The 15,242-nt window shown below is 36.4% G+C and overlaps 3 protein-coding genes across 5 annotated transcripts in view; 1 reads left to right on the top strand and 2 right to left on the bottom strand.

The window, feature by feature from the left end:
• Positions 1-215: 215 nt before the first annotated feature.
• Letm1 (Leucine zipper and EF-hand containing transmembrane protein 1) lies at positions 216-4,447 on the bottom strand. Its single transcript, XM_076322581.1, has 7 exons — positions 4,118-4,447; positions 3,145-3,596; positions 2,887-3,057; positions 2,493-2,807; positions 1,952-2,425; positions 1,434-1,868; positions 216-1,352 (listed from the first exon to the last, which is right to left on the bottom strand). Exons 1-7 carry the CDS (start codon positions 4,173-4,175, stop codon positions 969-971), a joined length of 2,289 nt encoding a protein of 762 aa, XP_076178696.1. The 5' UTR covers positions 4,176-4,447; the 3' UTR covers positions 216-968.
• Positions 4,448-5,566: 1,119 nt separating this feature from the next.
• LOC143151889 (uncharacterized) lies at positions 5,567-12,524 on the top strand. 3 transcript variants are annotated; one of them, XM_076321374.1, is made up of 7 exons: positions 5,567-5,699; positions 7,171-7,464; positions 7,551-7,953; positions 8,047-8,439; positions 8,519-8,924; positions 9,181-9,820; positions 10,873-12,524. In XM_076321374.1, exons 3-7 carry the CDS (start codon positions 7,627-7,629, stop codon positions 10,931-10,933), a joined length of 1,827 nt encoding a protein of 608 aa, XP_076177489.1. In that variant the 5' UTR covers positions 5,567-5,699; positions 7,171-7,464; positions 7,551-7,626; the 3' UTR covers positions 10,934-12,524. The 3 variants fall into 3 exon arrangements, with proteins under 3 accessions (XP_076177489.1, XP_076177491.1, XP_076177490.1); XM_076321376.1 differs by lacking the exon at positions 5,567-5,699 and adding an exon at positions 5,768-6,254; XM_076321375.1 differs by lacking the exon at positions 5,567-5,699 and adding an exon at positions 6,276-6,412.
• Positions 12,525-12,884: 360 nt separating this feature from the next.
• Positions 12,885-15,242, bottom strand: part of Ir25a (ionotropic receptor 25a) — a 69,427-nt gene continuing 67,069 nt past the window's right edge. The window contains exons 12-14 of the mRNA XM_076321268.1: positions 14,011-14,849; positions 13,362-13,691; positions 12,885-13,280 (exon numbers count right to left, since the gene is read on the bottom strand). Of these exons, the coding sequence (XP_076177383.1) occupies positions 12,938-13,280; positions 13,362-13,691; positions 14,011-14,849 (1,512 nt within the window). The 3' untranslated portion in view covers positions 12,885-12,937. The remainder of the gene's footprint in view (positions 13,281-13,361; positions 13,692-14,010; positions 14,850-15,242) is intronic.

The raw sequence follows: 15,242 nt of genomic DNA, 5'->3' as shown, positions 1-15,242 counted from the left end.
CTTATTACACCATTTTCATATATAATTATCGAAATAATTACACATTTTAAATCAAAACAATATATAATTTTCTATTGTAACATACTCTAAATGAAAATAATGTTGCAATTATAACAAACGTTTTCCTTGTAATTGTTTTTAATATCCGATCAACATTTAATTTGAGATTGGTTTTTTTTATTAGCAAGGTTTACTAGGTACTTACTATTTAAATATTGTGTGCTTTATATAATTATATTTTACTTTATATAATCAATATGTACATGCATCAGATTCTTTCTGCTTATGTACTTGACAATTAGTAAAATTACTTTATCTATAATGTACATTCTTTTCAACCTCAATTACAGAGGTACTGTACTTACAACTTCGAAGCAAAACAAAAGTAACAACAGTCGAACAGACGGAATGATTCCTCACGGTATTACAATATTTCTGAACTGAGTTTTATTGAAATAAAAACTGAATACCTCTATTATATTCCAATGATAGTAGTATTGTCATGTACAATTTTTCAAAATATATTTTTATAGTATTCAATAATTTACATGCAAGATAGTTTCATTGTGTCCAGCACAGATGTCTTGCAAGTTGTGGATCAAATATATTGATGCCATTAAATGCACCACAGCAGTCTCAATGAAAAACTCAAAATCTGCTTTAGTTATAAATATAAAAGATGGATCAATATTCTAAGTTGCAAAGATCATGTATGTGGCAGCATTCATTGTAGAATGCTTTAATACACACATGGAATTATTGCAATTGTTTATTGTGTACGGAGTCATGTAGAGCTATATGTCTCTGAGAACTTGTTAAAAAATTCTTGCTATATAAATTCATTTGTTAAAGAAAAATTTCTGATCGTATTGATAGAGATGAAAACGTCGGATCTCTTTCGATTAGTATCCAGTAAAGAGGTTGTATTAATAATTACATACATTAATTTATAGTTTATTGTGCGGTAATTATAGATGCTTAGAGCCTTCAGCTTTTTTTGCCGTTGGTGGAACACCAGGCGCTAATGGAGGATTTCTAACCGAATCGGAAGTGGAATTACTTTTAAGAACTGCTGCTGTTTTTCCTCTTTCCTGATCAGAGGACCGTGGGGAATAATCTTCATCCAATTCTTCTTTACCGTAACCTTTTTCAGTTGTCACCGGTGTAGCAGGAACTGGAGATTTTGGCGAAACGTATTTTGTTTCTGAACTTTTTGTTTCAGTTTCTTTTTGCAATGTCTTCTGAATCTGTTCATCTACTTCTAAAATTTCCTCCTTATCAATCAATTCAATCAATTCATGAACTTGCTGTTTGCTTAGCTTAATGTCTTCTTTTCCAATCAATTCCACCACCTGTGAAACAATCGCGTGAATTTAATTTCATTAAAATGTTCATTTTTATATTCATATCAAATATTCAATATGACGAATTACCTTTAGAACGTCTTCAATCTTTATAGCTCCGTCTCTATCGTCATCAATTTTTGCTAAAATCTCTGCTATACGTTGCAATCGATGATCATCGGGTACACTTTGAATTTGCTTAATAGCTGTGATTAATTCCTCTATTTTAATCAGTTCTTCAGCTGATTTGGAAGAAACAGATTCCTGTGTACCAATGTTTTCTGTTTTTTGTTTAACTTGCTTTTCAGATTCAAGTTGTTCTAAAACTGCGTCCATCTTTTGAATCATCTTATTCACTTTGTTAAACAATCGTTTGGCGCCCTTGGACACTTTAATACTTTCTATATCCTCTTGACCCTTTGCAGCTGCTTTAATTTCATAGAGCTCTTTAAGATCTTCTTGATAATCGGCCATTTCTTCTTTGAGCTCTTTTAATTCCTCCTTTTCTACAGACATCTTGTTGTCCTTTATAAAAGTGTACATACTTTAGCTTTAGAAATAGTAATGGTAATTAATCACACATTAGTTGATATTGAAATGCTACAAACCTTTCCAAGAGAATCTAAAGCCTGTTCCAATACTTTTACGTCTTTAGCCGTAATCTCGTCAACTTTAGAGCTTTGTACGGTAACTGAAGGTTGTGGTTCACTTTCTTTTTGTTCTTGTCGCTCCTCTTCGATTTTACGTTCTTCCATTTTGATGATTTCAATATTAGTTTTGTGATCCATTTTACCTTCTTTTTCTCCTATTGCACCTTGAGTACGTGCAACAACTGTGTCAGGAAGGGCCGAAATGGTAGCCTTTAATTTGTCTGACATAGGTATTGTTTCTGGGACCATAAGTGCTCGAGAAAGAAGCAATAACGATGGTGGAACTTTTTTACTTAGACTTAAATCTAACCATTGAGATAACTGTTCCTTTAATTTACTTTCTGGCAATCCATATGCCCGCATTCCACGTGCTCTACAAGCTTGTTGTAATTCACTTCGAGTAAGAGAATCTATACCTTCTTTTTCGATTAACTATAAGAATAAACATAAATTATATTATAATAAATTATATTTGTTATTATTAAAAAGAAAAAATTACCTTATCGTCCGCAGCAAGACTCCTGAGCCTCATTCTAAGTAGAAACCTCAAAAAGTTTGTCGTTCCAAGTGTTTGCACATCCAATACTCTACATAAGGCAACTAATTGTGGCCGGGAAAGAGAATCCAACGTAATTTCATCCTCAAAAAGTTTACTAAATTGCATAATCTCTTCATTAGTGGCTGTAGTACCAGAGGTTCGAACTTTATAGAAAAATTCTGCGAACTCTTTGGCCTTTTTCGATTTATAATCAGATGACTGAACTGCCATGTCATCCAATGTTTTTTGCAGAAACTTAGCCATTTCGATTTTAATCTGAAGTAGAAAGGTTGAATGCTCAAATTCATTAAAAATGATTATTACATATGAACATTAAGAAACTGCATATTCGTACCTTTAACGCTTGTTTTAATTTATCTTCTTTCTCTGTTGCTGTTTGAAAGGTAGATGGTAATAAGCCAGGGAAAATCTTAATAGCAATGGGGAGTAATAATTCCATAAAGGGCACAATAACAAAAACAGAAAAGGGAATAAGTCTGAACAAGTCACCAGTTGTTTTTATAAGCTAAAAATAATTTTAAAAGGAAATAAAACAATCAAAGAGATGTAATATTTCATCATTATTGATAAATATATAATATTTATAACTTACCAGCCTGTGTTCCCTTCGACTAAGTTCTGTACCCTGCAAAATTCTCCATACTAACTTTGCAGAAATTTTTATGTCAAGACCTAACAGCCTAAATCCATGATAGTAATGTATTATTTCCCCCTTTATCTTTTGCCATAAACTAGGCTTTTCAATCAATGCTTTCTGAGTACTGTGTACAACAGTTTTTTCTGTTTTCTCTTTGAGCTCCTTCTGCTCCTTGATATTTTTCACAGTATCTTCCACTTTGGAAGATGATTCTTGAGCCTTCCATATTGGCGTCACATAAAATGTACGGTGTTGTAAATACGGTAAATTAATATTATTATAGTTTTTTGTTATTGTAGGGTGTATAAATAATCTACTATTTCTTGAATCTCTTTTACCAGTGTAAATAAGCGCCAGACTACCATTTACTTGATTAGTATTATACCACAATTTTAAACAACAATATTCTGAAATAAATAAATCTTATAAGACTTTTAAAATTAAGTTTCCAAGACAAAATTTAATTACAAACATTTTTTTTATTATTTTTGTTTATATATATTATAGTATGTATTACCATGTTATTCAAACACTATAGTTTTCAATAAATAACCATTGTATTGTCAAGAAAATAATACGTCATCGACATTACTGGTTGTTACATCAACATTAAAATTAGCATTTCATTATAAATACTGTTATATTGTGAAAAAATTAGCCATGAATACGGCGCAAAAGCATTATTATTGATACTTATTTCATAATATAACCAACTCTACTAGAGCAATTATATAAATCATAAGATTAAGAAAAGAAAATAATAAAGCAAAGTAGAAAATTTATGTTAATTTGTCACGGATATTAATAGCTTTATCCATAAATTCACCTGTTATATAAATGTAACGTGTACAATATCTATACTGCAAACATTGGAAATTATTTTATGATTTTAATTTATTATCGAACTGTATTAATTAATTGTACATACGTCGAATTGCTCTGCCCTGGCCAATTGCCATTGGTTTTGTATGAATTAAAGTGTTCATTTTGTATTAGTTTTTTTTCGTAGTTTTTGTACTTTTTCAGAGCTGTATTTCCTTGCAAATATGTGATAAATACGGTCATTACACATTTTCCGCCTTGAACATAGCGATGAGAGATTAACGGTAGCTGCTTGTAAGCTGGTTATAATATTACTAGCGCAATTTGATGTTTATTTATTTATTTACATTTATTTTTGCACAAACAAGCGACATTAATATTTTTTAAACAAATCTTACAATCAAATACAGATACTAATTTAATTATAAGTACAACTTTCGATTATTTACTATATGTTATATGTGTCAGCGTTTTCAGAAAAATACAAGTAGCGCCACCAATAATTACATTTTGTCCCAATTAAAGAAAGAATTTTAACAATTATATTGTTTATTAATTTTCTGTCGGCAAATTATTGATGCATATAGCACTATTAATAATTTAAACGAAAAAGACACTACTAGCATATTTTAAATGTTTATATGAATCATATTGTTCTTTTATACAAGTACAGGTTTGGTCATTGAAACTTCCCTATATTAAACATATCGTCGTTACATGAAAATTTAAACTAATACATCAGAAACATAAGGATTCGTTGTAAACGTATGATAGAAATTTTATAGAAATTGTTACGTTGTCTCTTTACACATTGCGAAAGTGATATCTACAAAATATCATATTATATATATTAAGATAAAATGAATAAAAAGAATGAAAAAAAATATGCGGACCGCAAATTTAATCTTTATTACGATTTTACTTCGTTTTCTATGAAAGTTTCCGTATGTTTCAAATTATTTAACTAATGGTTATTATTTTAAAAATGTATAATATATACACGATAATTTCATTACCCGTTAAGAAATTTATATTAAAACGATAATTGTAACTAGTTAATTTTTAAATTTGAAGTAGAGGTTCTCAACCCTTTAGTTGTGGTTGTCTTTTCAAAATTAAATTTAATTCGACGATCGGTTTTCACATCTACATAAAGTAAGAATATATTGCAAATGCTTATGCATTTTATTGTATCCGAATTAAAAAACGATGAATTACATTCTATTAAGTAAATTTCTGTTCTGAAAGTCATTTGAAAGCAATTTGTTATAGGTCGTTAAATTCAAATAAGCTGCTCTATACACTAAAGGATATGTATTTTCAAATTTCTAAAAATATGATTTTGAAAAGAATGATCTATCTTCTAGACATACATTTTTAAACAAACAAATTCATCCATTGACCTTCAAATGACTCCTACTTATCGACTTTTGGATAAATCGATTAATCCTACGAGAGTCGCTACCGAGTAGATTGAGAACTCCTGTTTTATGCGTTGATAACAGTTCAAGAATACGAAGGCAATGGAAGATCAATTTCAGAACGCACTGTGAACCTTGTGCAAGAACTGACTGTCTGCCAGTAGCAGAAAGGGGGAGGGGCACTGAAGCTTTAGTAGCCGCCATGTTTTTCTCTGAGTGGGGTGTGTAGAAGAGGCCGGGGTGAAAATCATCTCTTGAGGCATGCAGGTATGTCAGAATTCGAACATTTTCGTTTATTGTCGTGATAGAAGTGGCTATCGTGATTGACGTGAGTTGACAGTGCGTCGCGTACGAAAACGGATTTGTTTTTGTTTCGTCACGCAGTTCGTCGTTCCTGACGCGAGCACTATGACTCAGGCGAAACGCATAGCGCAATCGGCAAGGTTATTTGCATTGCTCGAGCAATGCCTCTGCCAACAATCCCTATAGACACTCGTCTTGCAGCGTTATGCGTTCGAAATTGCAGTTTGTTTTCGTGCACCAGTTCGAGAGACATCTATCAAGTGGACAAGGCTGATTGACGATGCGTGCAAAACTCTAAAATTCTATCGCTTTTATGTTTAATCTCTCGCGCCCGTGTAATTTGACGATAAGCGTTTTTGACAGCATTTAATAACGGTTGTCGAACGATTCTCACTGATTTCGTGGTTTGTTGTAATTTAGTAAATGCGACATACTAGCCGTTCTCTAAGTCACGACGTGGAATAAGCGTTTTTAGATCCACGGTTCGTGCAACGTGACTGAACAGCCTCTAACGTAAACGTACGTCTCTAACTACGTCTTATGTTTTGCGCAAAAAGTTTATGACCGATTGAAGTCTGAACGGACAAGCATTAGCATTGACTTTGCGAACGTTCGAAGACGTACAATACAAAGATTCGACAAATTTTGCGTGTTCAAGAAAGAAAGCAGAACTTAATGTAAATTTGTATTCTTTTTTTTCGTTTGATAAACAAACATTTCTGCTTAGATTTAAGAAGTTTAAAACAATACTAATACTAATAAACAACAATCGTTGTTCGTTTTTATGACGTTTAATGCGACATGGACGTTTATGATATTTTGTGTTACATTGCACTGTGTTTATTGAATGAAAATAAATATTATCTGTGACATAATTTGATATTTTATCTGAAAACGATATTAGTTACCAACTGATTTCTAAATATATTGAAAAAATATCTATGACTCGCTTCCTCTGCATTTCTTGTGACATGCAATATATGTATTTAACACAATCACCGTTACCACAGGAGACTAATTGAACTCAATCATAAAAGTAATAGATATTGGTCTATTTTTGTTTCATACGTAGCATTTTCTTTTTGAATTGTTTTTGTTTAGCATGGTATTCAGGTTATTAATGTATTGGCACTAATATTCATCTACAATTAGATAATATGAAAGTGAAAGTTTCACACAACTAACAGCTAGTATTGCTTATATAAGAAATGTATTAATGATTTTCTGTAGATTTAAGTTTATAACATGTACAAGAAAATTGAAATTATCACTGTACATTACAAAATTTGCTTGATTATATTTTTGATCGTACGAATAAATGAAAGTATTGAAAAGAAAATCATATGCAGTTATTTATTTATTTATAATGAATATATAATATGCTTTTTATATTAAGAGTAGCTGTAAAAGTAATTGAAAAATTATAAAATTTCAGTGTCAAAATGGGAAGGAAACTATACTTGTTATCCTTCGCTAAGACCTGCCGCCTCATTTCCACAAAATATCCACCACCTATGCACAAGAACTAAGTAATTTTTAATCAACGTAACTGAAATTGCAAGAAGTACTACCACTGATTGTGGGCAACGTAATTAAAAGCAAGAAATTACAAGTAACGAAGAAAAGTAAAAGAACATTTATCAAGCTAGTAAATGTCAAGGTGGTGGATTCAGTAAAATTGAAACATTAAAAGGACAATAATATAATACCGTAACTCTATTGTAAATAGGTAACCTGATTTACTATTTACTTGTCTATCGATTATCATCGTAAGAAAATTTGGTGCATTATGCTAAAATTCATATAAATTTTAAGGAGAGAAGATGATCACCCTGGAGGTAGTGGAGTCTGTAAAAGTTCTTGGGTCTAGGAGGAGCTTTATTACGAGGAAATGAGGAACCCGGCATTACATCTGGTCGGGATAGCGGCGTCCCCTGGAGGAGGTGAAGTTTTTGGGACAAGGGCCGAGGAGGAGTTGCGCCAGTGGCTGGAAGCACGCTTGGACGCATTGGGAATCGACCCAGTTGCGTACTCGCGATTTGTGCTTAGCCTACTGCGTCGCCCCGACTCGGCCCTCAGCCCTCCAGAACAAGCAATAGGTACAGGTAGAAACGGAGGACGTCGCATTCGTACCCGACCTAAAGCAAAGCTGCCGACACAAGGAGACAGAGAACAGAGACGTGCTGTTGTGCAATGTCTGACAAGTGCTGCTGATAACGTGAGTGACATTAACTACTTTCATCGTGTTCTATATATATTTATACATTTGTATCTTAGTGTTAATAATATGTGTATTATTTTTGCAACATAGAAATGCGGGGTGGAAACGCTAGTTGATGAATTATGTATGAAACTGCGAGACTTGGAAGGAGGTGGCTCAAATGAGAAAGAGGAGGAATCCACAAAGTCTGATAGCGAAAACAAAACAAACTTAGAATTGCTTACACCCCGGGACAGAGCTCTCAGATATTACGCAGCATTTCCTGCTTTGCAACCTACGACTCTCAAAAAGTTTTCTCAGAGAAAGGATAGAAACTTTGGAAACAACAACAATAATAACAATAACAACAACAATAATAACAACAACAACACTAATAACAATAATAATAATAACAATAATAATAATAATAAAGTTAACGGAGTCAACTATAATAATAACAAGAACAACAGTAAATCTCGCAATAAGAAAACTAAAATGTCCATTGTAAGTGTTGTGTAAAATCAATTCATCTATTATAGCGTTTAATTGAATCTGTGTTTATGGTTTCGTCTTATATTTTTAGAGTATTGACTCACAAAGATCAGAAGAGAAGGAAAGCTTTGGATTTGCTAAATCAATGGAACGTGAAAGAGAAAAAGAACGAGAATTAGAATTAGATCAACTCAGATTGGCACAGTTGCAAGCAAAGTTCGATGAAAGCTTAGAAGCACTTTGGGATTCAGGGCCAGGCAATGCACAGGACACGGCTTCTATCTGGGCAGCTCCTACTCTTTCTATTCCTTCAAGACCCCTTTGGCCGACAGATACTACCGAGACAATCTTTACTTTATCCACCTCAGACAATGGTTATGCTACTGACACGCCGTATCAGGAATCTATCGTTGACGACTCGCCGCTCATTCCATGGGACATCGATTTAATCAGCATTGAAGATTATGCGGATGAATGTAGTAACAAGAATAAATCAGGTTAGTATTTTAACATTATATATAATTTATGAGTATCACGATATAGTAATATTGACTTAAGTATATCTAACGGATAGGAGACCGTTCTGAAATGTAAGTAAATGAATGTGCATTAAGTTAGATGTAGATTGCTATGATATCTGTGTCGTGCTACAATGTGTCTTTTATTATTATTTTTGTCTATTACCATGTATGTAAGTTAGTCACTGTATCGTATAACCGGACATAAACAAATTTTGGAAATTTACCATTCCAGAGAGCAACGTTAACTGGTCTGACTCAGCTATGGATGGATCTTGGTGCTGGAAAGGGCTTGGCAGTAATTTAGCTGCCTTGGGTCACAGTCCTCAGACAGGCAGTTGTTTCTTTCCAGTCGCACCGCGTAAGACACCCATTGGAGCACGCAAGGAATCTCGTTCAAATCTGAAGGTGAACAGTCTTCCAGAACCGGACGAGGATTTACTTACTTCCACTCGCACACACTTTCGTCCAATAAAGGATGACGGTCAGTGGGCCGATGGGACTACGTTCCGCGTGAACAATACTTTAGAACGGGTTGCGTATCGTAGATCTGAGTCAGGAAACTTATTATACCTTCCTGGTGGAGAGAGTCCGTACATGGAGTATCGAGAGAACGACTCACCGATTCCTCCAGTATCTTCGAATCTAACGTTGAAATTCAGGGTGCGTCAATGTGACAAGTGCGTTCAAACCGAGCCCATTCGATCTCCGGTCAAACGCAGAATTCTCTCCGAACAGGATCACTTTCATTACACTCCAGTTGAAGTGGAAGATACTGTTATTTGCGAGGAGGAGAAAATCGAGAAAGATTGCTATGCATTGGGTCAACTGGGCTGGGTACGATCTAATGTACCTCTGCACAATGATAGGAAGAGGTAATACATGTCACTAAGAAAATTCACATTACACGTCGAGTGCTTTATAGTTTTTCTTTTTTCTTTTTGTACACGCTCGTTGCTTATCTTCCTTCAACTGCCATGGAACGATTTAAAGATTGCGTTACCAGTATCTCACGTTACTACGCAGTAGGTGGCCAAAGTTACGTTGTTTTCTTTAACTATTATAAAAGCCTTTTTCGTTTGTTCGAAGGTACGAACATACTGCTATTAGATGAAAAACAATTGGACGAATATCGAAAACAAAATTTATGTTATACGATAGTTGTTAAAATATCCGCGCTATAAATTTCGTAGCAATTTTTTTTTTGTTATGTTTCTCATTATGTAACTCGATACCGATATATGTGTATACATGTACGTTGTAGTAAAAGCGTGAACTACAGTGAATGTATTACACTTATTAGTAAAAGTATTAATGGAGTGTTTGTACACTTGTTTTTGGTAAAATTAGTACGCGTATGCATTTACTATAGTTGTGGCAGGACTCATTGGCTGGTCAAGGTCACTGAATGACTAACCTCGTATACAATGAAGCTGTTTCGTCGCTCCATCTGTCGTTTCTTTGTGTACACCGGTAGCCACACGCCATCTGTCTGTCAAATAGAGAGACGCGTTTGTATGGTGTAAAAGTGGGAATTGGTTGTCCAATAGCCTTAAACTGCCAATTGATGTTGTTCCGACTATAGCAAGTGTATTGCATTAAAGCTATGCTTTTACTATGGCGTGCGCACGCACACGCACAATCATCATCAGCGGCAGCAAAGGCAGCAGCAGCAGACATACATACATATACGTATGCGTAATCGATGGCGTAGTATGTAACGTTACGTTATAAAATTAAAATGTTGTCACGAAGATTATTAATAGAAGAAATTCGTCTTCGGACATTCGCTGCGATACTATCAATCGGCCATTAACCCTGAGCACGCGATTTAGCATAGCGTATAGCGTACGGTTTGAGTACTTAGTCGCATTCTTGCAGTTAATGTTTAACGGTACATGTTTAATGTGTTTTTTTTTTGCGATAGAAGGCACAGTAGCAGCTTCGGATGCCAGCCTCTGACGACTTTGCGTCCGTTGACCTTATGAACTGGATAAATATGAGCTGCTAAAATGCTCTAATGACTGGAGATCCGAGGTTTAGCTATACGTTTTTTTTCCAAGACGAAGACGTAAACCGTTAATGAACACGACAGAAAGGGGGGCCTCTTGGCATGTGGAATTTGTTATGCATGTATCCAAGACGGTGCCGTTAATAATAATAATAATAATAATAATAATTATAGTAATAATAATAAAAAAAAATATCCCCCGTTGTCGTTAAACAAAGAAGTAAAAGAAAAAGCGCGAAGCGATACAAACGAGGCGAGATGAAAGGAATATTAAACGTTCATTTAGATAATTATTATTAACCCGTTGACAAATAAAGCAAAAAAGAAATGGAACAAAGTTTTAAAAAAAAAAGAAGTGTATATGTTACGCAGCGTTTAACGATGTGCGCGCGTATACGTGCGCACGAAGGAAAGGGAGGAGATAAAAAAATTGTATCGAGAACGTAGTCCACGAGATTTCGTTTGTAGCTTGTTAATAATTTTATGTGAACTTTCGAAAAGAGAGAGAACAAACAAACACCAAAAAAAAAAAAAAAATTAGTGCGCTGATTTTCTATAGAGATCGTAGCAAGCAGAGTTTTCCTTTTTTCTGTTTCTCATCCAATGTGCAGGCATCCCGTGTGCGTTTCATTGGATGATCCATTGCAAACAACGAGAGAAAGGAGATACAGAGTGGGGTATAAAGCGAAAAAAAGTAACTATGAAAAAATGCCAAAAAAAGACAACCACATTGAAAATCGAAAGAGGGAGGGAGAGAAAGAGATGGGTAGATAGATAGGTAGATAGGTAGATAGATAGGTAGATAGGTAGGTAGATAGGTAGATAGGTAGATAGATAGAGAGAGGGGGGTAGAGAGAGAGAGAGAGAGAGAAGGGGGCAGAGAGAAATAGAGAGATAGAGAGGAGGGGTAAATTCGAGGACGGAGTACTTATATAAATGAATAATATGGAAAAATCAATCATAAAGTGCCGCACGACAATTAAATCAAGAAATTATCGTCGAAGTACTGTTCTATTTTCTTGTTGTTTTCTTTTCGTAATTATTAATGGATTATCTTAATTGTATCTCCCTAATTATAATTTAACTTCCTAGAAGATTAATACCCTAATTCCCCCTTTCACCCATCCACCGAATCCCATGTTTCGAAGAAACCCCAGTATCCAATGCTTTTCCTGTGCTCCCTCAGAGGAAATATATCGGATAACTGAGAACGTACATGTGAAAACGAAAAAGAAAAATGAAGTAACGTGTACGATGGGAAAAGATGCTGCACGCTTGCCCTCGGCACGACGGTACGGCGAAAACGTACAAGAAACGTTATTAAACAATTGAATGCCTTTTAAACGAGAGAAACGGATAAATATATAAGAAACGAGGTTGAGAGGCAACGTTGAAAAAACGACGCGAAAATGGTTATTCACGACAACGAACAAAACATTTCGTACGTGAAGTAATGCGATGCGAGAGAACGATGGAATGAAACGAAAAAAAGAAATCTGAACATGTATTCTCTATGCGAAATAATGTACGCAAAGGGAGTAACCAAATAAAGGCATTGCAAACGCTGACGGTGTGCATCAATTACACCTCCAATCCATTTCTGTTCTGTTAAATAAATATTTACCTCGGTTGGTAGCAGTGGGATCAGAAACGCAACACGAAACGCGTTGTAATTTTAGCTTCAACTTGGTACCTCAAGTTTACCGATTTTACTTACAAACGTCGGTTATTAGTTTTCCACGTAGCGGGAAAGTGGTAGCGGAAAATTCAAAGATGTTTCGCGAGTGCTCGATTCCACTTATAAAATACATCGTTTTAAAAATTGTTTATTTTCATTGAACACCAAATAGCAAGAAACGACTGGGAAGCAGCAATATGTCTGTAAAACACGACACTCGAGACAGTGCAGGTATATCGTTTTTTTATTTTATTAGGAACAGTTAACAAATTTTGGCGAACAGTCGTTGCTAATCGAGTAGACTTAGAATCTCGATCTGAATTGAGAGGTTTGAAAACCGTGTGTCGGGGCTGGTTGCAGGTTGAACCTGAGCGGTTTTACTTTTGTAAATTTGCTTTTGGTCGGACTGTTTCGAGGGATTTTTGTAACCTTCGCACGGTGCCGATAGTACCAATACTCGAAGGCCAATGTGAAACAGGCAAAAATAATGCCGAGAAATATAACCACGAAGACACCGCCGATGTTGTGGATACTTATGCCGTCGCTTTGGCTGTTCTCCGCGTCGCAATCTTTTTTTTGAGGGTTCTTCTTCCACCATTTGTCCTTGAGTTTCTCCAGTTTCCTTTTGTTCAGTAGTATCAGTATTCTGGGATAAAAAATGAAGCTGGTGAAAGACTGTAACGGATAAATAAATAGTAGTATCTGTAAATGGTAGTCGTTTACGTACGCGTTGTTGAACTGATCCTTCAAAGACGATCCTTGTTGAACCGCGATCGCGTAGGGTTTCCTCGAGAAGTCCTCCCCCACTTGAATCAAATCGCAGTTGGTCATGGTGAGATACCTGATGGTCGTCGAGTCCTCTATATAGGCGAACTCTGTGTTCGAATCGAGGCGTCGAACACGACGCAAGGCCGCCTCGGTCGTGGCTGGAAATTCGGCTTCCTCCATAGCTTGCAACATCTTCGTGTATTTGTCACTGACGGGATAATCCCACACTGCCAGATCAGCCCTCTCCACTTCCGACAAGCTGTCGTTCAGGCTCATCTCCTTCCAAATACTATCATAGACATCGTGATCAGATTTCTTATCCTTCGAGCAGTAATCTAAAGCTACGAAAAGAATTACAGCTTCGAGCTAGCAACAACTCGATGCGACGTTAAAAGAAAGATTGCCCTCTGTATTATACTCGAGGTTATCGATGTGTTGGTTCTTTTTTTTTCTCGACTAGAAAAAGGTAAGCTTCGAATAGCCTTATTTTTAAAAGCAGCTCAAAGTGGAAGACATTTTTCTAGATAGTTGACACGGTTCGAGTCACACGGGGTCTACAGTGGCAGGTGATTAAACAACGTCTGTGTCGCGAATGCTCGACTACTTACTCGTAAAATTTCCACTCGATAGCGGCCATCCTCTTGAAATAAACGTAAGCGGGTGAATTCATTACCGGAGCGTATTGAATTTTGTACTGTTTACTAAGATCCTCCAAGGTTTCGATCGGTATCTCCAGTCGGGAAACGGTCAAAAACGCTGCGAGATTCGCGGTGTACGAAGCGATGATGATGAATCCGAACAACCACCAGGTAGCGGCTACTAGCCTTCCGGAGAGATTCTTCGGAGCTTCACCGCCCCCTTGCGGTGTCAGGGAGGTCATGCAGAACCAGAAACACTCCCTTAAATTGAACTCCCTTTTCTCGTCGTCGTCCTTGTACTTTTCTCTGTTGTTCTGATAGCTGTACGGTGACCAGCGATCGAAGATCCACAACAGAACGCTGGTGAACAAGTAAGCGGCTAGTATGCAGAACCAGACCTCGTTCTCCAGGACGGTCAAAAATTTGAACAACGAGGTGGACGTCTTCGTCTTCAACATCATGATGGACAGACCCACCAGATCGTAATACGGCACGGTGAAATCCACCACTCTCTCTCTTTCAGCCGTGACCCAAAGCGAGCCCAGCGCGATGTCCGCTCGTTTCTCGATCAACTCCTTCATCATTCCGTTCCAGGTGCCGTTCGGGCTCAAATTCCCGTAGAGCTTGTCGTCCGTTTCGCGAATCTCGTACTGGAACTCCACGGTGTTCTTGATCTCGTTCAATAGGTCGATGCAGAAGCCGTAGTACTCGTTCTTCTCTTCGTTGTACATGACGAACGGTGGATGGATCACCGTGACGACTCTGTAGCTCTTCACCGCGGTGGTGTTCACGATGTCTTTGTTCGTCACCTTCGCAGAATGCAAAAAGGGTCGATCGATAACCGACCGGTACGAGAATCGACCGTCGAGGGACGATAATCGAACGAGGTAAGTTTAAATAAAGTAACGTAAAAATTGCTCGAGTTTCACGATACGATAAAAAATTTCCAAGCATCGTTGGCTCGAAACGAAAGAGAATTTGCTCGCAGAATTAGCTACGCGAAACCATGGCCGGGTTTCGCTTTGTACACTGAGTAAACAAATAAAATTGCATGCGCTATCTTCATCGGTGGCCGTTGTTATCAACGATACGTGTAAATAAATGTAACGACCGCGTGTCAAGGATACGGCCACTTTGGTGGCCAACCGGGCAAGGGTCAGGGCTAAGAAATCGTTTCTGCTGCAATTTCCCTTGCTCGTATC

This window comes from Ptiloglossa arizonensis, chromosome 10 (assembly GCF_051014685.1).
Source record: "Ptiloglossa arizonensis isolate GNS036 chromosome 10, iyPtiAriz1_principal, whole genome shotgun sequence".
Taxonomy (NCBI): Eukaryota; Metazoa; Arthropoda; class Insecta; order Hymenoptera; family Colletidae; genus Ptiloglossa; species Ptiloglossa arizonensis.
This window is presented reverse-complemented; position numbering and strand designations above follow the sequence as displayed.